The sequence below is a fragment of the Aplidium turbinatum genome, chromosome 13 (genome assembly GCF_918807975.1).
Source record: "Aplidium turbinatum chromosome 13, kaAplTurb1.1, whole genome shotgun sequence".
NCBI classification, from domain to species: Eukaryota; Metazoa; Chordata; class Ascidiacea; order Aplousobranchia; family Polyclinidae; genus Aplidium; species Aplidium turbinatum.
This window is the reverse complement of record NC_137484.1, coordinates 20957239-20980632: the sequence shown is the minus strand read 5'-3', so window position 1 is coordinate 20980632 and position 23394 is coordinate 20957239. Positions and strand designations below refer to the sequence as shown.

The window sequence follows — 23394 nt, the reverse complement described above, 5'->3', positions numbered from 1 at the left end:
AAAACGATGGGAGGGGCACTGTAGGCACCCGGGGCACTCTCCCCTACGTCGGAAGGCGTACACCGATGCATAGCGCTCAAGTCCGCTTTCCCGCAATGCAGGATCAAGATAAACCAAACAAACAAAAACAGATTTCTACTTTATTGGGTTATCAATAATTACTCCATATGTGTGAGAAAAATACTGTAAAAAAATCTGTTAATACAAAATATTTTAATGGTCATTATGAGAGGTTAATATAAGACAATCTCAAACCTGAAAACGATTTGTTCCACTGTGATTTGTTCTCAATAAATACTATCATGTAGATTTGGTGAACAACCGCCATGTAAATTATCTGGGCTACTGCAATGGTTTGGTGTAGCCTATAACAGGCATTTCTATTAAAAGAACTTTTTGCAAGCATTCTGAATTGTGACCTTATCGATTCTGTTGGTGGTAAATATTATTGTTGTGTTGGTCAGTCAGAAGTGAACAGTGTAGATTGGGTGTTTTATTCTAATTATGGATATCCTATGAAAGCATAGTAGGAATTTAACTGTTGGTGGAGCAAAATGTTTTTTTGATGTTTGGGAACGTTCAAATATTACGTAACGCCTTCGAGGGGGGGGGTTTATGCAAAGCGTTACGTTGGCGTCACATCGGGGGGGAGGGGGTTCAAGCAAAACGTTACGTAACGCTTTGGAGTACGGAATGGTAGTTTTTTGTGCTGAATTTGTAGTGAAAAAGCGTTACATGGGGGAGGGGGGGATTGAAAAAAGCGTTACGTTGGCGTTACATGGGGGGGTCAAAAATTCGGAAAAAAAGCGTTACGTAATATTTGAACGTTCCCTTTGCACATTGCTCCGTTGTAACCAACAAAACAACTAGCCTATTGCCTAGTAGGGTGGGCCGTCGGAAACAGATCGCTTAGCAACTCGAGTTTCTTAGGAGGTTTGTCGAGTAAATGGCGAAATCGAAAACCATTTTTTAATTGAACGCCAGGAAGACGGCGCACAACTGGGACCTAATCGGTAAATCACCCCATTCCAGAGATATTGACAGGGTTGCCATAACGTCCTTATTTCTAAGATTTGTCCTTATTTTGAAGAACTCTATCTTATAAAATATTACTGTCCTTATTGCTAGGAAATGTCCTTCTTTTTGACTTGAGTCCTTATTTTGTCTTATTTTCAACAATTAGTGAATAAACTTAGTGGAATGACAACCAAATCCCTACTACAGTAAAAGTAAACCTAGACCTGAGTTGTCTTGAGATGCACAAAGTATTTTTTTACGAACAATGAGTTGCTGGAACACATTGTTTCTGGCAAACAATATGGCATGTGATATATAATGGCTCGTATAAATGCTGAGGTTTGTTTTACTTTGTATGAAAATTTAATTTTTCTGTTGTCCTTATTTTGGGGTTCATGTCGATGGCAACCCTAGATATTGCAGTGGCGTATATTCAGAGTTTGTGTGCCGCACACCCATCAAACATGGTTGATTCATCAATCATCATACAGTTAAACATGCAAGTAGGCTACTTGGTAGCCTATATAAATGGTGAAGGCAGGGTATACAAGTAGCCTAAGTACTTGGTAGCCTATATAAAAGGTGATGGCAGGGTATACAAGTAAGTAGGCTTCTTGGTAGCCTATATAAAAGGTGAAGGTTTGGTATGCAAGTAAGTAGGCTACTTGGTGATGATGAAGGCGTATACAAGTACGATAGCCTAAGATGATGAAGGCGTATACAAGTACGGTAGCCTAAGTACTTGGTAGCCTACATAAAAGGTGATGGCAGGGTATGCAAGTAAGTAGGCTACTTGGTAGCCTATATAAAAGGTGAAGGCATGGTATGAGCATTGCAGGTAAGGTAGATATAAAAGTGAAGGCAAGGTAATATGGACTACTCACAGTACTCAGGTATATATTAGTGCTCAGAGAAGGCAAACAGGTAGGGTATTGGCCTACTGACTGAAGCAAGTATAATTGGGTTCTGTTTCAGTGAAAAGTTTATTCACAATAGTGGAGGGAAATTTAAAACAAAATTCGCAATTTATTACAGGTATTCAGTACAGTAATTCGTAGTGGTGGCGGTAGCCTACGTCGAATTTTACATTGATTGATTGAATACAAGTAATCAGTAGGCTACCGGTGGCAGTTTACCAATTAATTGCAGTTAATTGGTCTGCAATAGTTATAACATGGCCGCATATACTCGATCTGCTGATCCGGTGTTCGGCTTTGCCAAAGAAATGAATGAACTGGTTCTTCCCACCAGTGGTGACGTTCTCCGATATTGCGCCCAAGTGAAAGAACAATACAAAATCATGAAGAAGAAGGACACCGGAGATTGCAAGACGGAAATGGGGCTGCGCGAAATGGCGGAAGCAGTGGCGACTAAGATAACAAGCATCTACAATTTCGCCACAGTGGCGATCATTACGCGTGAGGGAGTGATCAAGAAGATTCTGAACTCTGAAGCAATGGGCCATGGTTAAGATGAAGAATAAAATCCCCACGGCGAGAAAGACGGCTGAATGGAAAGCTTCAATGAAGGCCAGTCTTTGCCTCGACACTCTTTTCGACGTCGTTGACGACAAATCGCTGCATCCACGCGAGGTTGATTTTGTTAAAGACCAACGCGGAGCACGCATTGGTTTCATTGGAAACGTCGATTGGAAGGCGGAAAAATCTGAGAAGAAGAGGGACGAGCGGAAGGAGCAATTGCTTTTGAGAGAGAAGCGAGAAAAAGAGCGGGAAGAACGCGAAGAATGTACTCAAGACTCGGATGACGACAATACAGAAGAAACTCCTAGAAGGCGCTTCCCTTCAGAGTGCTCGATCGGCAGAGAAGAAATCGAAGAAGAGCAGGAGCGATGTACTTTCGATCTTCGTACAGTTGCGCGTGAGGCGGAAAGGTATGGAATTTCGAGTAGAGCAGCAGCTGCCCTCGCCACCGCAACATTACTGGACACAAAAGATGATTTCAATCGGATGATGGTAGTGGATAAAAACAAGCTCGTTCGTGCACGAAAACGGCTTCGTTTAGAGATGAATCACTTTGCTTCAATTTCGCTCGGCACAATAGTTGAAGGCCTTTACTTTGACGGCAGAAAGGATAAAGCCCTTACATTGAATGGCATAACTGGCTATCGTCAAAAATCAATCGAAGACCACTACGTGATGCTGAAATACCCAGGAGGTGAATATATCGACCACGTTTTCATTCAAGGGCGTTCAACTGGAAACAACATTGCCAAAACGATGTTGGCTGCTCTTGAAGTCAAGGGAATTGACGTGAAAGGCATTCAGGTCGTTGGCTGCGACGGAACTGCCGTCAATACATGTAAGCACACAGGAGCCATCACCAGCATTGAGCAACATATCGGGAGTGCGGTACAATGGTCGATTTGCCAGTTTCACCTCAACGAACTCCCGCTTCGGCATCTCTTCGGCGAGTTGGACGGGAAATCATCAGGACCGCAAACCTTCAAAGGATTTATCGGCCGTGTCGTCGCTAATGATAAGTACAAAATGGGAGAATTTGCAGTCGTCGAGTTCGAGAAGATAAAATCCAACCTGACAGAAGTCGATGAGGTGATGGATATTAGCGGCGATCAAAAGTGTTCTATATGTAGCCGACCCCTGCAACACTGCTTTATTATTTTATTACGGTTGAATGCCTTCCACGTGTATTCATTGAACTTGAGGTAGGTCTAGGGGCTTGTCTCTTACAAAAACATAACGAAGAATGGCACCCGGTAGCATATGCGGCTCGAGTTATGCAGCCCGCAGAAACAAGATATGCTCAAATCGAAAAGGAGCTTTTGGCAACATCTTACGCTTGTGAACATTTTCACCAGTACATATATGGACAAAAAATTCTTGTAGAGACAGATCATAAGCCTTTAATTTCTCTGTTTGCTAAACCGTTAAACAACTGCCCTTTACGTGTGCAAAGATTGATGATCAAGCTGCAGATGTACGACATAGACATATCGCATACACCAGGAAAGCACATGTACGTAGCAGACACCCTGTCGCGCAGTGTGTACATTTCAGAGCCATCGTTATCCATCATGGAGGTGCAGGAGCATGTTGAAATGACTATTGCCAACTTACCGGTAACAGAACGCTTCCTTGTTCAGCTTAGTGACGAAACACTCAAAGATAAACACCTCTCTATTGTGATGAACTATGTGCTCAACGGATGGCCTGCATCCAAACCGCTGTGCGACGATGAGGCCAAAGTGTTTTGGAACTGTAGAAATGAACTAAGCGTCCATAAAAACGTTTTACTAAAGGGGACAAAACTTGTTATACCTAAAAGCTTGCAAAAAGCAATGTTAAAAAAAATTCACGAAGGCCATTTAGGACAAGAAAAGTGTAAATGTAGAGCACGTGAAGTGATGTTTTGGCCTGGAATTACTCGCGACATTGAAAATGTTGTATCAAGTTGTTCAACTTGTGCGTTATATAATCCTAAACATCAACGCGAACCTTTGCAATCTCATGAATCTTCAAAACTGCCGTTTGAAAAGGTGGGCATTGACTTGTGTAGTATTAATGGCAACAATTATCTTGTGCTGTGTGACTACTATTCGGGATATCCCGAAGTGTGCAAGTTACAAAATACTTCATCGCAGTGTGTGATTTCTCATTTAAAAGAAATATTTTCTCGCCATGGTGTTCCTACATGTGTTTTTTCCGACAATGGCCCACAATTTTCCAGTTATCTCTTTCAAGCGTTTGCTCAGACGTGGAATTTTCATCACGAAACCTCTAGCCCGTATTACGCCCGATCGAACGGCTTAGCCGAGCGAACAGTTCAAACTGTTAAAAATTTATTGAAAAAGTGTCTGTTGTCTGGTCAAGATGTAATGTTAGCACTGCTCATCTATCGATCTACGCCATTAAAATGTGGCTCATCTCCTTCACAATTGCTTATGGCTCGGCGCTTGCGTAGTAACTTGCCCATGTCTGATGCATTGCTTCAATTTAGTGTTGTAAATCGTCCTTTTGCATTGGAAAAGCAGAAGCAAAAATTGTATTATGATCAACACACAAAGTCTCTACCCAATCTACAAAAAGATGATCGAGTTCGAGTATTCGATTTTAACGATCGTACCTGGTCTCAAAAAGGTGTTGTTTTAAAAATGGTTGCCCCAAGGTCCTATGAAGTTAAATTGAACAACGACGTAATTTGCAGGAGAAATCGTTGTCATATCCGAAAAGACTACAATTATGATGATGATTTACCCAATGTGTTACCTTTATCGCCGCCTTTTATTTCGTCTGATCAACCCAGTAACGTGGTTTTACCTCGACGTTCAAATCGAAGTGTAAAATCTCCGAACAGATTAATTGAAACAACGTGAACTTGGGTGAAGGCCAAAGTTTATTAATACTTGCTCAACTGCAGGGCAAGATAGTTGTGGAGCCAACAATCCAGTAGGCTACATTTCTAATAAGTTATATTTTTTTCTCTTTGTATTGTACATTATCTTTTCTTTACAATTACTATTATTTGCTTCATTTTTTTGTTGGGGAAGATGTTCTATATGTAGCCGACCCCTGCAACACTGCTTTATTATTTTATTACGGTTGAATGCCTTCCACGTGTATTCATTGAACTTGAGGTCACCTGACCACGAGTTTGTCTGATGTAAGTGAATGACTGTGAGAACGGCTTCGTGCTAATAAAAGATATATATGCACAGATATTACAAAAAGTATCTGCTCGATATCGTGTTGGTCATCGAGGGAAGTCTGCCTCCAGAAAGCATTCGATTCCGTGATCCAGGAAAACAGGGTCATGCACGATGGCTTACTCTCGCTTCAAGGATATGCCGACTTTATATCTCGGAGCCAGAACCAACAGAGGCGCTGATAGAAATGACGAAGTACATCGTTAAAGTTTACGCTCCCATGTGGTTTACTATCAAGCGAAACAATAAGATTCACTTCGCTGCTCGGTCTTTCCTTCGGTTGGTTAAGCTGACTCGCTATCTGACAGGCCAATTAAAAAAAGTCGTCGACAGTTGCCTACAGACAAACGCCTTCGCTGCGCATCCGGAGAATGTAGTGTTGGCTCTTCTGCATGACGAGTCTAAGCCAATGCGTAAGCTCGCAGTTCATCGGATCCAGAAAGCAAGGGACGATTACACGGGTGGGATACGTCGTTTCGAAATTCCCAAAATAAACTTTGAGTACACAGACTCGACAACAAACTCGTTGCTCCGGTGGAGCGAGCAGAAGCTCACTGAGCCACCAATTTTACGCGATTTCAGCATCCAACAGCTCACAGAGCTTTTCGTCGAGACCGATTTTCCTACATCGATTGACAGTTTTCCGTGCTGCACACAAGCAGTTGAGCGCGCAATCAAACTCGTCACCGAAGTGAGCGATGAAGTCATCGGCCATGACCGCAGACATGAACTCATTCTGACGCGAACTGCTGCTCGCTCACAGCGTTCACGTTTTGAGTCAAAGAAAGATTACGTTCTGTGATTGTTTTTGACTGTGTTTACGTCGTTTTGTATATTTTTTACTTTTTTAATTACCGCACTTTTTTTTTTTTTTTGGAAAAAAAAAACGTTTTTTATTGTATTTAGGTGATATTGATTTTTTTGTGCGGCGTCTTCCCGCCGCCCGATCTAAAAAAAATTTTTAGATTAATTGTTTGTGACCTAAGCCTCCTATCTGAGCCGAGTTGCTAAGTGATTTGACAAAAAAAGTGCATTGACGGCCCACCAGGGCCGGATTTAGACCATGAGAGGCCCTAGGCTATTTCATTTGTGAGGCCCCTTCCTATTTTTGAGCTCAGAAATTCTCTCTAAACAACATCACATGTCATTGCTTAATGTTAAAAATATGAGTGCATTAAACTCTTCGTTCCTTTCATTTTCCACATTCATGGGTGCAAATTTTTAATTAAAAGAATGAAAATTTAGTTAGGGCAGTTTTGCTTTTAATTTCTCTGATCAAACAACCGTTGCAATAATTGTAAAGTTTATTTACGAGCAGTGGCGTAGCCAGGAATTTTGAAAGGGGGGATTTTTGACGGCGTATTCGCCTAAAACGACACCCAGCAGCGGGGTTCTAGGGGGCCTCCCCCAGAAATTTTTGAAAAATTACTTTGAATATGGTGCATTCTGAGAGCATTTTCAACAAAATGTGGGTATGAATATTCCTGTAAAATGGTACCGTCCGGTGGCATAACAAAAGAATAAGATAATGTTTTCTTCGGCATTTTTCGGAAATAAAGCTGTCTCTATGTTTTCTTGAATTGCTAATTCCTGGCTGAGATATTTGAATGTTTGGTATTGGCAAAACTCGCTCTTTTAATGCAGTTTCTTTTAAAATTAGGCAAACTGTTTTAGAGACATAAAGAGACTGAAAGCATCTTTCTCAATATCGTGACGTCACCCGCGTGCCAAAGGGGGGGTTGAAACCCCCAACCTCCCACCCCTGGCTACGCCACTGTTTACGAGGACATAAGAAATAGTTACAGCCATCACATAGAGTAGGCTAAGACTAGGCTACCAATTTTTTTTCTAGCTTTTGTCAAAGCAAAATCATGCAACTTGAGACATTGTCGATCTCAGTTTATTTTTGATGCTTTTGAGCCTTGAGAAAGATCTCTCTCCTGAGCAGTTAGTGACCATTGAGCTTAGAAACAGTCTTAATTTTGCTTCCACATATTGAAAGGCAGTGTTAATTTTTTCCTTGCACATAGAAGTTCATCAGTAAGTTTTGGGACTCGGGTCAACATCTTCCGGATACGCTTCCTTTAAAAGTTTTAAACTTTGGTTGTCCATTTTCAGTTTAACAGTTTTAGCCAAAACTCTGGTGGGCTAACGTTATCACTATCATGCAGAGCATTGCACGCTTGAGGCAAAGCAAATCATCTAAATCTTCTTCGTTAACAACAGAAGGAAAGTTGATGCTGCCACTCTTAAAATTAAAAAAAAAACACTAGATTCTCCAAAAAACCACTAGATTATTTCATACTGTTTTTTGCAGAAAAGACTGCGGCACTAAGATAGAAGCTTCCAGCAGAAAGCGCGCAATAATTGCCTTTATTATGATGCAAACGAGTAACGACGTAATAATGACTGTTTGCAACTTGTGTATAGAATTTTCTACTCTGAAAAGCTTGATATATAGAGGTACTTTAGGTAAGGTTTAAACTTGTCAAGTTTTTAAAAGAATTACAAACTTTGAAATCGAATTTCGAGGCCCCTGGACGTTGAGGCCCTAGGCTTCAGCCTGCCTAGCCTATTGGTAAATCCGGCCCTGCGGCCCACCCTATTGCCTAGCCTACATGTGCCAGGTAGCAAGTCGACATTGTAGCCTACATGAGGGTTGCATCTCTGTCGGTGATCAATTTAAGTTTTGAAGGGTCTCCTGTGGTAATGATACATTGTGCGATTAGCGGTGGAGTATCAAGCAAAGTTTTCTTTGTTCAATTAAGTAAAAATTACTTAGCGCACTATAAAAATGATTGAACAACTTGCAATTAAATTCAGTCTCGGTACCAAACCTTATTGAAAAGATCAAAAAGTCCCTAGCGTACCGTATAAGAGGTAATGCCTGCTTCGCCTAGATCAGTGATTCTTAAACTAGGGAGTGCGTAAAAATTCTCCAAGGGAGACGCGAAGGTTGACTGGTAATGTGATTATCGTAACGTTTTAACTTTATTTTCCAGCACTCATTCTTGCAGTTGTTGTTTAGTCCAATGTTCAGTAACAATGACTGTTTGTGACGTTATCATCATGCTCCACTGATCAGCACCGCTCTGATTGGACAAACCATTGCTCAATGGGGTTTTTTTTATGCTACCTTTTACAAAGTTGCGACCGGGCATGCTCTATTGTTTTCAGTGGAAAGTTAGCCTATAGGCCGAACTCATCGATTGCAAGCATGCATTTCTGTGGTAGTTGCGTCATGTGCCGTTTGCAACAATCTGGAAGGTCTGAGAGATCGTTCTGTTTCTCAGCCAAACATCAAGACAATCAATAGCAAAAGGATCCACATTCAAATCAAACTTGTTGGCGAAGATGTGATGCTGTTGTAACAACCACTCAATGTCGCCCACACCATACACACACACGCCTCTGAGGTATTGGCCACGACACTTGGGATATATCTTGATGTCTGCTCCCTTCCATTTCACCAGCCTGGTCACGGTTTGAAGCTCGTTTAAATCGTACTTTGGATGAGGAGGGTGGCTTCCAGGCATAAAAGGATACCACCTTTGCAATGTCGCCCAAACGTGCTCATCAGGAGAAAAAGTGTCTTTGCTCCATTGGAAGAACATCTGCACTGTAGAATCTGCACACAGATAATAGAACTTGGTATGATATTAAGAGCTTCCCCGGCTATCACATCATTTCCTTCATCGATAGCTGTTAAGCGTCTGACTTTACGGAAAAAAAACTGCCAAGATCAAACGGCACTGTATCAACTCTTGGGTGTGCGCTTGAGCAAAGCATTTCAAGGATTGTTCTCCATTCAGAGGCTACTAATGGATGGAATAATTTTACAGACAACAACACTTCAACAATCGAAAACTTTACTCTTTCAAACTCGGTGACCAGTCTGGGTCAAAGCCTCTACAAATATGCGAAACTGCCAGGATTAAGCTTTCAAGAAGCTTTCTCAGTCTGAGCATGAAGATTCACACAATCAATGTGACGATATTCAAAACACGCGTTATAGATTAATTGTATAACGATACAAAAAAGCTGGCAGCATTGGTTAGCGCGTTCTAACATCAGTTAGAGTGTCTAATAATTAATATATTGCAAATAATAATTGCAAAGGTTTGTTGCAGGTCCAAAGGTTTATGCACTATGATTGCACACAGTCGAATAGCCCATCATACTAACAATTCCTAGGATGCACATTGTAGTTTGCACACTTCAAATGCATTTCAGTTTGTTTTCATTTCTGACCATCACAACAAAAAACAATTTCGTTGTGTTAGTCAGAAATAAAGACATTTGTGCTGGGTATTGAAATATTAAATTCTACCTTGAAGCTGCTCAAATACCTGCATCACACTCGGTGCTCAAACATAATCTGACACATTAGTTTTGCTTTTCTTTTCCTGCATGTCACTACACATAACATTCATTGCCAATCTATACAACGCCATGCAAAGCTTCTGACGCTATCAGTCCAATGTCTTCAAATGATTGGATAATTCCCCTTAAAACCGAGCTTGTCATCCTACAGTGGCTAAGCTACATGAACTTTCATTTCTTACCAGTCAGCATGAACTCTACCGCCTGTCTTTTCCATGTGTAGTACGCACTCCCAACGAAAATGCTCAAAGGCGGGCGCATTTTCTTAACATTCGTACGCTTAAGCGTGACATATACAAACTTTTTTTCATTGGGCGGAAATTCATATTGAAAGTTGTATCTGAAAACATACAGTAGTTCGACCACACGCCAGTGTGCCAATACATTGAGAAAAAAGCAACAAAATGTTTAGCTTACTTACAAAACATGTTCACAGCCCCTAGAAAATGCCTCTTCAAATGCAGCCGGAACTTTTGGTCTGCTATGCTGAAGGTAGCCCATCACCGGTTTTGCAATCGATCAGAAATTTTAAAGTCAAGGACACTTTCGTTATCCAATGAAAAAAATTACAAATCCTAACATTAAGATGGCAAGGCAACTATTAATACCTTAAGAAATGTTTTACTTTTTCCAATGAAGGTTGACAATAAAACTTAAATTAGCTGAAAACTGGCGGGTTGGCGACTCTCTAGTTCTAGCACCTCAAAAGTTATACGGATAAAAATTAAGTAGGCTGCGACACTGTCATAAACTGATGACGTTCAACCTCTTCCCTGCAATACTAAAAAAGCACAAGGCTCAACATAATTTACTGCATGGCCACACATCTCATAACTTTCCACTGAGTTTTACAACCTTTTTTCTTTAACCTTTGGTGGAGTGACTGATTCTATGTTATTGTAACCCCGGAATGCCTTCAGAGTTCTTGTGATTTCCAGGTTAGTTTTTATTGGAAAGTCTTGCCCGCACAGGTTAATTACATACTTCCAAGGAACTTGAGATTTTCTGTAATGATTGTCAAAGAAAAGTTTTGGAAGTAATCAGCATAACTTACTTAAATGGTAGCTCACATCATTTGGTATTTTGAAACTAATGAGCTGCTTGCATACAAGAGAAAGTTTAATCTCTGAAAACCCTCCTATATTCTACACTCTACAGTATGCTGGCAATGCTAAAATGCTTTCCGCGAGGGTTTTTACCTGGGCTGTTTTAACTTCTACAGACAAATAAATCTTAAGGCCCGCTGCGCCCTGTTAGTTCGGGCCTCAAGATCACGCGGTGCCGGTTCGGCTCTTGGGGTATGCGCTTGAGCAACGCATTTCAGCACTGTTCTCCATTAAGCGGTACCGGTACCTAATTGATGGAATAATTCCCCGGCAACAAGACTTCAACAATCAGAAAACTTCACTCCGTCAATGCGTCAAGAGCCTCTACAAGTATGTGAAACTAAAAGGAATAACCCATCAAGGCTTTGTCAGTCCAAGAATAAAGATTCAAAACCAAAGCAAGGTAGTCAGTGCTTAAATTTTAGAAGTGACGGCAGAGAAAGTATTTTTCTTCGATTTTTTTGGGATGATGACTGTGAAGAAAATTGACGTCTAATTAAAGTTAACTAGACAAGAGGCTGTTGAGCTATCAGCATAATGAGGAAAGGAAATAAGAAACTCAACAACTCACCTTTGTACCAGATCATGGAAGCAATTTAAATCGGCCTGAACTCTGCTCCAATGGGAATAATGAACTTCAACTAGATTAGAAGCAACAAAAACGTTGTGGAAACAATTCGAAAGACGTCGAACTCCATCAATAAATCGCCGCCTAGCACTCTTGTCCACGTGAATACAATAAATGTTTTGAGGATGATAAATGGACCGCAGCAGGCGTTCGAACATTGCAAATTTTCTGAAAAAACGCCATCATCACTAAGAACAACCATTAATTTGGTGGGGTCTATTGTGACAACATAGGCCGCAGTTGCGCAGTATACTAGCTACAACGCAACTGTCGTGGCAACAACATAACGGAAAGCATCGAGCCAAGTCCCTATTTTGGCAAGTCTCAATGTCGCGTCAGAACATAGCCGCGTGGGCTGGAGTGGTGTTGAACTGACGTCATTTCAAGCGTCGGACCGGCGCTATCATTCGTCGGTCACGCAGACTGTGGAATCCCAGACAGCAAAACCCGTGATGTTCCTGCTGATTCAACGTCTGCAGACTGATAAACCAATGTAAAAATCCCACAATGTGGGTGACAAAATGGTGACCAAACAAACATTAACTAACAATGCAGCCTTTTCTAAGTTAATTTATAGAATATAAATTGCTGTAAAACCAGCGTTTTAAAAGCGTTGTAGATGTGAAAAGAATTTATAACGGGTACAATCATGAAAAAAGTTATCAATTCACATAATTCATGCTTAAATTGCACAGATATTATGATATATGCCTACTAGGGTGGATCAAAAAAAACTAATTTTTGAGTTCAGCTTAGTGCATCTGCCAAAAGATGCAGTTTGGGCTATCTTTTACATTGGTACCTAAAAAAACATTTTTGACCCCGTTTGACCCCTATCCAAGAGCGCTCTAGTGGCCGCCGAGCCAAAATTCCTTAATTTAGCCATAATACTTTTTCTAGTGGATGTAGGCTAATGATTTTGGTGTCTAACCCCACTAAACCAAGTCTTAGGAAGTTACTTCTGCAGTCTAAAATGATGCATGGGCAGCAAAAATTGCATAATGACATTTTTGCTCTAAAAAAGGCATTTTATGGGAAAGAAATGGCATTTTTTAATATTTTGGGCAGTTTTATGGATGAAATACTAAAAAAAGTGTAACCTAGGTAAAACACACTAGGGTGTGACCATTTGTGTGCAAACTGGCTTCTAGTCCAATGAGGTGGTGAGGTGATATGAGGTCCAATAGACTACAGAAGCATACGATAGTGCAGCTGCATGCCGCATATATATTTATTTGATAGTGTAAACTTAACTATTGCATTTATTACAGCTTTAGATATTGTTTATTTCAATGTTTGCAAATATCTGATCACACTTAACTTAATTGAGTTTATATGATGTTTAATAGAGGCAAAACTTGCATTTGGCTTCTGAATAAGCATCCCATTGAACACATCCTGGGTAGTGTGCACACAACCCCCTTGTTTTTTACTTTTTTTGTACTATTGACTTGTAGATTTGTGAGATTGTTCCACTAGCCAAGAATCTTTGCTGGTCCAAAAATCAGTAGAATTGGGGCACGTTTATGTGGGCCACCATCCCATTCAAATTTTCAGGTTTGCCATTAAGTAAATATTGAATTACCGGTATTTTCACGCTTCTCAACAGAATTTGTATGTTTCAACAAAATAATATGCATAAAACTTTTGCCTGTTCGACTATTTATCGTACAGGGAATTAAAAGAATATGCTTGTCTATACAAGTTGTCTGTGAATTCACATTTTTTACATCTTGGAATAGCTAAAAATACAACTCCAGTGAGCGGAAGTGGTTTAAAATTCTAATTTCGCACTGGAAATAGATCAAATACACATAGAAAGTTACCAAGGTCCAATAGGCTAGTAAGTTTGCTACATGAAAGCCTGGTATTGAATCTGTATGTATACAGTAACTGTAAAGTGTAAACTTTTACTAACACATTTTGTCACAGAAGGCAATGTGATCGGACTAGTCTAATCTGTGCAAGAGGATATTAGTTTTTTCTCTTTCTCAAATTAGGTGTGTCTTTTCTGTTAGCTTCCACTATTTGTAAATGTTTTGATAGTGTTCCTCGTTTCTGGCACAATGTAGGACTGTAGGTAATCGGTGCTCAGTTTAACTCCATGTTCAGCCACATTGTAAACAGCTTTCTGGTACGACTCTGATTCAGACCATTTCTCTACTGATAAAGGAAGAAAGTCATCATTTATCTCTAAAACAGAGAAAAAGAACCGAGAGTCCTTTGTGATAAAATCTGTCAGTTTTGATTCCAGATTGATTTCTGATAGAAAACGTGGTCCGTAGCTAGGCAGTGCCAAACCGATCTGCTGGTGTAAAAACAGGATCTGTAGGTTTTACATGTATAAGTTCATCAGCCATCTGATGTTTCCTCTTCCTAAACTTCAGAGCTGAACAGTGCCAGTCCAGTGGTACCATCTCAGCAGAGAGATACCAAAATTGACGTTTGAAGCTACGTTCAGCAGCATCTGATATCAACTTATGCACTGCTCCATATCTGAGAATGTTCTTGTACATAGTCAAACAGTTCCAAGGAGCATCTGCAGCAACACTGCACCGAAACCAATATATAGAGTCACAGACGAGTGAAATAAAATTCATGAGATCTTTCAATTTAGCCACTTGTGAAACTGATGTGATAGTTCCCTTACGTAACTTAGCTATTTGATTTTCCAGTAGCACCAATTAATAGGAATGAATCAATTTGGCCATCCATCTGGCCTTGTGTGTGGCCCCAGAACGGTAGAATTTCACATTTTGTAGACCAGGACTGATATAAGCAATGCACAAGTTCATAAGTTATTTATAGTCGCCTCAAATGAACTTGTATTTGCTTTGTGCAAGTTGAACAACGTCATCTTTGAGGTTCTGAATGAGATCGTGTGTTGTTACTGAAAAGCTGTTGATATCCAGTGTACTTAGCAGTTGGCCACTGTGGAATAGAATCCCAGTTATTGCGGAGTCTCATGAAGATGCTCATTTCTGGTTATTTTGAAGCCTCTAGCTTCAAATCTTCAAAGATACATGACACAACGATTTCACCGATGTGATGTAAACAACCTGACCAGAGAAGTTCCTTATCTTAAGAGCTACAGTAGAAGCAGTTTTTGCGTTTCTTTTTTAGAGTGTTTTTGTCGTTTTTCTGCACTAAGAATCCTACTTTCTTTCCTTCTGACTCGTGCGAATAAAATAGAGTCAAATCCGGCTATTGTGGCTGTCCTGTCTGTCATCATTCCTTTTAAGAAAGATATGTCTGCAGGGATTGATATAAGCTCCTCAACAAAACACTAACATACTGATTTCGCCTGAACCCATTGTCATGCATTTTGTGTCCATTATTGTAATGCTATGGATAATTGGATGCACAAATTAAAGGCAGCATTTTTGCTATTAACTTCATACGGTAATTGTTTGGTTTTATGTTTGCTTCAGTGTATTAACAGCAATACCTTTAGAAGCATTATGAATTTGTTTTTCTTTGCCCTTTTTTAAAAAAAAAACAATAAATTTCCAACTTTTTCAAGCATTTTTGCTGAATAAAGGCTCTGATGTCATTTTGCTAGCCCATAGATGATTTTAAACTGCAGAAATAACTTCCCAAGACTTGATTTAGTGGGGATAGACATCAAAACCACTAGCCTGCACCTACTAGAAAAAAAATTATAGTCATTTTAAGGAATTTTGCCTCGGCGGTCACTAGAGAGCTCTTGGATAGGGGTCAAACAGGGTCAAAAAATATTTTTTCAAGTACCAATGTATAAGATAGCCCAAACTGCATCTTTTGGCAGATGCACTAAGCTGAACCTAAAAATTCGTTTTTTTTGATCCACCCTAAATTGCCTACGTTATTTACTTGTGTATGGCAATGATGTAAGCAATTGGATACAATTTCTCTTCGATTGACATCGGCCTGGTAATATACATCCTGTTCAGCACAAACTTGGTACAATTCTCGGCCAATTTAATTATTGATCTTTCGCTTTGAAGCCGCCTCCGAACAACAGTATAGTCCTACATCACAAATTGACAAAATAATAAGCAAAGACAGAATAATAGCCCACTGCAAACCATCATACAAACATAAAACTTAATGCTAGGCCTATCCTAGGCATCAATGGTTGTTACAAAGTTTTCTATGCTTGTGGTATAACAAGGTGAACTCTCTACTAAAGCTCTATGTTTAAAATTGCACAGTTTTAATCATAACACTTAATCATAGAGATAAAATCCCACTTAAATTTCTTGAAAAGAATTACTATTATTAAATATACATCACCCTTCACCCTACAAGCAAAGCTTTCTCTCAATTCGATTGCAATCTCATATCCAACAACATAATAAAATCTGTCTTAAAGCAATTTTCATTGCATAGTTATTGAAAGTACAACAACATCATTCAACAAAACCATACCTTGGACTAGTTGAGACGATTATTTAACAATAAGCCTAACGTCAAAAAGATCCGGAATGGCCCGTTTCGGTGAGTCCGATTCGGTGAGTCTGATTCAGTGAGTCTGATTCGGTGAGTCCGATCCCTATTCGCTGATTTTTTCAATTTTTTTTTTATATTATCGGGTACCGTAGCCTAATTATTATTGCTGTTTTAGGGTTAGGGGTTAGAGGTTAGGAACTCACCGAATCGGACTCACCAAATCGGACTCACCGAATCGGACTCACCAAATAGTAGCAGACCCAAAAAGATCAGTAGCCTAGCAAATTGAAGTAGCTTTAAAATACTGACCTTTCCATAAAGATTCAAAAAAAGGTAAGTTGTCTCATTAACAGTATGCGGATCCCCTTTTATAATTTTTCTGTAGTCAACTGGACTGAGAAGTGAAGATGGCTTCATTCGAATGCTTTCTAAATATTTGTTTATTTCTTTCGGAGTATGTATCTGTAAAAATGCAAACATTATAGAACTTTCAGCTACCGTACTCTGTTTATGTAGGTTATCTTCCCTTGTGAGGTAAAATCCTTAACAAGGTCAAGAGTTACTTAAATGCATTTAAGGCCTCAGAGAAACATCACATTCACTGTGCTGTTGAATGGCTGATATCATTCAGTCAAAAATGTTTGGGCAGTCATATCCCCAGTGTAATTTGTAAAGTTATATGTTTGCTTCATTACATGTTTATATTCTATAAAACAAAAGCAGTAGGCTAGCAAATTGTTTGACCAATTCCCTGATATTTTTCAAAAGCTCTGTCATGCCTACTTATAAATTATTTCATTTACTTTTATGGCTGAACTGAGTTTATTTTAATTAATAGTTGAAACATAAATGCTTATATATAATTTTAACATTTTGACAATAAAATTATAGCCTCTTGAAATACCTCTTGAACAGCTTTTGTGTTCCACAGTTTGAATGCTTTGTTTTCTTTATAAAAAAGTCTGCAAATTTGAAACTTTGCTTAATCAAAACATAAAAAGAAAATAAAGCAAGAAAAAAATTGATCAAATCTACATTAAAATACATAAATATTGCCTCAAACAATAAATACTATTAATACAAAAAGTGCTCAATGCCAACATACCCAGAGCCAGTGTCAAAATGCTGTTGCTGGACATCCTGTCGCTTAACATGTCTTTCTTGTTTCACCACGTTTGTAAGAAACACTCCAAGTGACCATATGATGATAATTATATACAAACTGAAAGCAGTACACTTGATTTTGTGTCGAAGAAATCTGATACCATAGCACCAAAATGTACGACTACCTCTTTTATGAATTACAATAGGATTTTGACATAACTTCATGGTTAAATGACAACATCCAAACTCTGTAAATTGCACAGCAATTTGAAGAAGTGCATAATTTATAAGTTTTGCCTATTATGATTTAATTCAAAAACAAAAATTATGGATAATATATCAAAAAATAAACAGTGACACACACATAGTAATTTTTTGACATTTTTTATCAGTTTTTCATAGTTTTAAGAAGTTACACAATGCATTTCATGATGGCTTCATATCTTTGAAATAAAATGGAGTTGATGTGGCTCTCTGTTTTCTTGTTACAAACAGGAATTCCTTGTTTTTGAACAAAGTCACCCTGTTTGACGGTATGTCAATCGCTACATGTAAGAGCAAAACTTTATTATTATTAGTTAAAAAACAGGAGTCTAAACAGTTGTTTAAAAATCCTAGGATATAATGTAGTACACCACAACTAATTTTTTAATCATAATTTGCCTCAGTGGGTGTGACATTGAGATATTTTTTTATTGTAGCCTCAAGTCAATAAAAGCATTAAGTTGTTTGCTACCCATAAATCTATAAAACTATTTTTGATTTCTTATCTTCTCAACTTTTCTTACCTTAGCATCCACTTCTTATAAAAAATCTGCCAGAATTTTCATTGTTTGAATACCGTACATGCTGCAACATAATTTAACTTAACTTAAATAACACAACGCATTATATTTTCTGTCAGTAAATAGCCTACGGTAGGCTAATGATATTAGGATACTGTTACACTAATCTGTTAACATTTTGTTTCAAAACAAAATTTGTTTTTATAGCCAATGAACCTAAATAATCTTACAGTTTTTACATTAAACTTTGCGTGTTTTCACACTAGTATCAAGATAATAACTCGACAATAATTTCATAAGGTTACAAATTTATTTTAATGTTAAATATCATGCTAAACACCTAAGCTGAAACTGGTCATAATTTTCCAGTTTTCACAGGTTAAATTTTACATTTGCAGCCTATTTTGACCAAGAATTGGAACCAAGCATCACTGTGCCTGCTTTTTGTTACGGTATTTCCTAAAAACAACATTCGAATTAACAACAGCTCAGAAAAATAGAAATTCTAACTGTAAAACATCTAAGGTTTTGGCATGTTGAAATACTGAAACACACTAATCGATAGGCTACAGTACTTCTCAGTCCGAGGATAAAGATTCAATCAATTATTCAACTTCATTAACAAAAATTTGTAGGAGTTTTAAGCTGAACTCGTTCTAGGTATGAAGTTTTAACCAAAACTGCTAAGATCTTTGACCAAAAACGTATGCTATGTTCAGCCTAAACGCTGAGACTTTGAAACTAATACTAGACTAAAGCTATGACTAGACTGGGTTAAGACAAGTACAGCACAGTAATTGTACTAGGTTATTTTTTGATAAAATGCTGAAGTCTGCAAATATACTGTAGTCTTCAAACAGACGTAAAATTAAATGAATTATTTATTTTTCACTATATAGAAAAGGTAATGGAAGAAAAGGTGATTTGTTAATTTTCTTCGATAAAGCTTAAATTTTGTGATTCTTTGCAAACAGGGCTGAAAAGTTAAACAGGAAAAACTTAAGTATACCAGTCAAAATTTAACTGAAATTGAGAAACGAAAACGATAGTCTCAAAATGAAAGTTTGGTTTTAAAATATTCAATTTCGCTCTCAAAAGACAAAAGAAAAATTACCTATAAATTTGTTTTCAATTTCGCACTGCTTGGAAACCTTCATGCAGGCAAACTTAACAAACTTTTCATGAATAACGTAGTTTTTCAATTAAAATGTTTCTGAAATATATAAAGAACATATATCCAATGTAATCAAACATTCCTTGCGATAAACTTATGGATAAAAAAGTCGGAATTTTCTGTCCGACAAAATTATTATTCTCCTACTTAAAGCAAATTTTACAGCACACTTAAGTCAACTGGGAATATTCAAGCAAAAATGATTTCAAACCAAACTTTCACTTGTTTTAAGTTTTGACTTGAAATCTTTCTATGGTATCGGTTTGTTTTCAAAGATAAAATATTTGATTGCGTTCAAAAAAACAAAAATAAAAACAAAAATTATACCACAGATTAGCACAATGTTTTAAAAACCACACACTATTTTATTTTAACGTAAAAATTTGTCCTAGTTCTCTCTCGAGCACGATTTAATGTTCTGTTGCTTCTTCCTTTTTCCAGACCCCTACTATGTTATTACAGCTGATATTGTTTTTGTGCTTTGGCAACACCAAAGCTGAGTCATAAAATGATGAAATTGCCATAGCAATTTACTTTTGATGAGTCCCAATCAGAGTAGGACTAATGGACTATTTATTTCAAGGTTATTTGGCCCATATGAATTATTTTTATCAGAAACTGCTGCTGTATAGCCCACAATCGAATAACAATTATAATATATAACAATCGTTCTCTGCATGTTTGCACCAGCAATAAAATTAAGGAAGTGGCTACGTTTGCGGTGCCGTAAATACAGCCATTCCATGCCTTTTTTTTAATCTTTACGTCGCTTTTACTGCGCATGTGCGCTGTTGTTGGAAAAAAGTGCATATATAATTTTTAAATTCAACTATTTTTGTCTAGCGAATCCGTGGCACGTGCGATCTTTGTCTGGCTCGTACTCCCAAGGATATGAGTTCAATTCCGGCAAAAAGTGATTTTTTTTAAACTAAATTCTAACCCGAAGTGACTCAATCATTAGGCTACGCATTGCCGTTCAGTTTAGTGTGTTTTTAGTTCTGACCATCACAATAAAAAAAACAGTAGCCTATATGACAAACATAGCAGAGGCCTAGAAAAAGGTAGAAGCGACAAAACGCGGACGTTATAACGTGCATGATAGCAAAGCAGGACAATCAGTTTGAAATATGGCACAGTCGAAACACCTAAAAACTGGTGTTGTTGTCTCTCTTCTCAGTATCAACCTGGTTGATGTCTCCCGCAACAGTCGAATTACATCTGTCTTGACTTTTTCTCGCAATGCGTCAGCATCATCCGTAGAAACGTAGTGCAGAAATTGTAGCCACGACGTCTTGAAGGAGGGATGAAGACGCCATAACGCATTTCATGTCGTTGAAGCACTTGTTGAATCGTTTCTTCGCCCCTTCAAGAACTTTAACTCTCAACTCCGCACAGGTCACAAGATCACTGATCTCGGTCAACTTCTTCGCGCCAATTGTAATTGCAAGACTTCGTAATAGGCCTTGGACTCGCCCTGGAGAATGTCTAAAGCCTGGCAGATAGGCTTTACCACACAGAGATATTCGCCGAAAAGACCAAAAGTTTGCAACCAAACCGATTATATAGCTGCTTGACCACGCCAGTAACGAGTATTTTTTTCACTTTAAATTAAAAAGTAGCGGGTAGCGGGAGTGCGACTGAAAAAAGTAGCGCCGCTGCCGCTACTTTGGAAGAAAATAGCGCCGCTACTTCAACTAAAAAGTAGCGCCGCTACTGCTACTTTTACCAAAAAAGTAGCGCCGCTACAAAAGTAGGGCGCTACTGCCCACCTCTGAATATACCTGTCTCAGGCATTAAAATTGGTGTCTATTTACTGGTATCATGTTTTAGATACATTTTGTAGTCTTAGCCTAACTATTTTAAAATAGTTAAAATAAGATTACAGTATGACTAATCAAGCTGAAAGTGATTCTCAAAATAAATCTGCAATAGATGGTGGGAAATCTGAACTTCCAACTACTGCCCAGGCAGCCTTGATTGAAAAGAATGTAAAGTTATGTCACAACATGGGAAATCCAGTATTTTCTTGTATTGGAAAGGTTGCCGTTATTCCAGATGTCTTGGAACGAGATTCTAGTTATAAGCCCTGTCATTCTCTCTACCAAACAACGTCAAGTGTCTATGGTGAATTGCCCGCCACAGCAGCTTCTTCTCCTTCGACTTTCCATGCCAAGTCACAGACATTTTCACAGCATTTAGGTGAATGCGGAATGTACAGAAATCATTCCTTAAATACTTCCATGGATAGAAGTAGAGTCTATGACTTTCCACATATGTAATATACTGATTCTATACTTTAAAGCAGTTATCTTTAGAAACAAAGTTTAATATAAATTTCATAAACAATTTTATTTAGAGTCATTTATATTTGTGATGTACTGTATATAGTCCATGTGCGTATTTGTGACCATTTTTTTTAAGGACCTCTGAAAATCAAATTTGTTAACAAAAACAGTTACTATTTTTTTATTAGAAAGATAAGTCATACTATTAAGCGTGTAGTAATTTAGTGGTATTGTTGTGTGTATTAAAATTACAATAACGCATTTTGTGATTGCTATTTTATTACCAAACGTGTCCAAACATCACTGTTGTTCTGGTGGAATAATTTTGTGCAATCCATCTGATTAAATGATTTGTAAAAAAACGTATTAATATGATACAGACGAAATCGGTTAATCGAATCACCTATTTGCCAGACGTTTTGATACGATTATACGATTGATTCGTTTAACCAATTTACTAAAAAAAAGGTTTATTGTGAATGGGCGTAATTGTTGGTAAGATGTCTGTGCTGACTAGGCTGCAATGCACATTACAACTGATGCTTCCTACAACTGTTTACAATTCTGGTTAAACTTTAAAGAGTTTACTAGTTCTGTGTTACATAACACTATGCTGTATGTTCCAGCCAGCAAAACTGGTCCTTTTTACATTGATTTATCATCTGCAGACGTTGAAACAATGTAAAAAAAAACCAGCTTTGCTGACTTGGCTGAGCAGGTATGATCAAAGCATTTTTCTGCAAACTGCGGCAATCGGACTTCTTTTAATCTCACCGATCTCTGTGACGTCACAACGCGAACTTTGACGTTGACGTTTTTGATTCAAGCGTGCTATTTTTAGCTCGTACCAGCTGTGTAGTTTTGAGTATGGAACGTGGCCTACGAAAATAGTGGTATGGTAGAAAAACACGGCTCACACACATTGTTTTGAAATCGCAAAGTTTTTTTTCAAGTCTTTTGCGCTGTCTGCAGAAATAAACTGCAGAAATAAAATTATGAACTGCATTTCACAACAGTAGGCTACTTTTTTTCAGCAATTTAAAAAAATTCTCCAAAGTTTTCTGGTAAAAACTTTTGGACATGCTTTCCAACACTTCCCTCTTAAGCCGAAATAATTTGTCCATGTCCATTCCTTGGAAGGCCAGTCGCGATGACATCAAAAGCATTTAAACTTCTTTAGTGTGATTATTCCTTTTGTGTGCTCTTTTGTTTTAATGAAGCCCAGCTGTGCGAAAATTGGTTCTTTGTAGTGCGATGTCTAGCACATAAGATTATGGCCTGGGATTACAGACACTTGTCTTTGTTTTGAGCGCATGCGTCTGTTTCACCTTTGCTTCATTTCGCCTTTGAACATTGCAGACAATAATGCGAAGCAAAAAAGAGACATTCTCTTTTCGCTAACGGATATAATTATATGGTTAAGTGAATGAAGTATGCAAACTAGAAGCAAAACCTGATGCTTTTATCCGACTTATTCTTTTAAGCGGTATGCGCTTAACCGATGTTTTTACTTAACATCAGATTGAATTTGGTTTGGGATTTCAGGTTTTGATTCAAATAAACGATTGATACGTTTAAGCAGTATGCTATTAACCGATTTCGTCTGTAATCTGATAACATGCAGAGTGGGGACCCTGATAGAAGCGCATTTTGTTGACATATTTAATTATTTATTTTTATGCCACTTGAAAGTCAGGATATCGTTTATATATGTATTTATATAAAAAGCAGAGTTTTTCATAGAACGTAATTTGAAAACCAAGTTATATACATAGTTAACGTAAAAAGATAAAACTTACA

At 38.2% G+C, this 23394-nt stretch overlaps 2 protein-coding genes across 2 annotated transcripts; one reads left to right on the top strand and one right to left on the bottom strand.

The window, feature by feature from the left end:
* Window positions 1-8430: 8430 nt before the first annotated feature.
* LOC145781970 (beta-1,3-galactosyl-O-glycosyl-glycoprotein beta-1,6-N-acetylglucosaminyltransferase-like) lies at window positions 8431-18819 on the bottom strand. The gene is made up of 10 exons (XM_082593684.1): window positions 18711-18819; window positions 18139-18199; window positions 17352-17598; window positions 17151-17208; window positions 16556-16708; window positions 15668-15825; window positions 11759-11983; window positions 10937-11086; window positions 10264-10421; window positions 8431-9326 (listed from the first exon to the last, which is right to left on the bottom strand). The coding sequence occupies exons 3-10, from the start codon at window positions 17573-17575 to the stop codon at window positions 8938-8940; spliced, it is 1515 nt and encodes a 504-aa protein (XP_082449810.1). The 5' UTR covers window positions 17576-17598; window positions 18139-18199; window positions 18711-18819; the 3' UTR covers window positions 8431-8937.
* Window positions 18820-21195: 2376 nt separating this feature from the next.
* Window positions 21196-21588, top strand: LOC145781732 (piercer of microtubule wall 2 protein-like). Its single transcript, XM_082593402.1, has one exon. The coding sequence runs from the start codon at window positions 21196-21198 to the stop codon at window positions 21586-21588; it is 393 nt and encodes a 130-aa protein (XP_082449528.1).
* Window positions 21589-23394: the final 1806 nt, after the last annotated feature.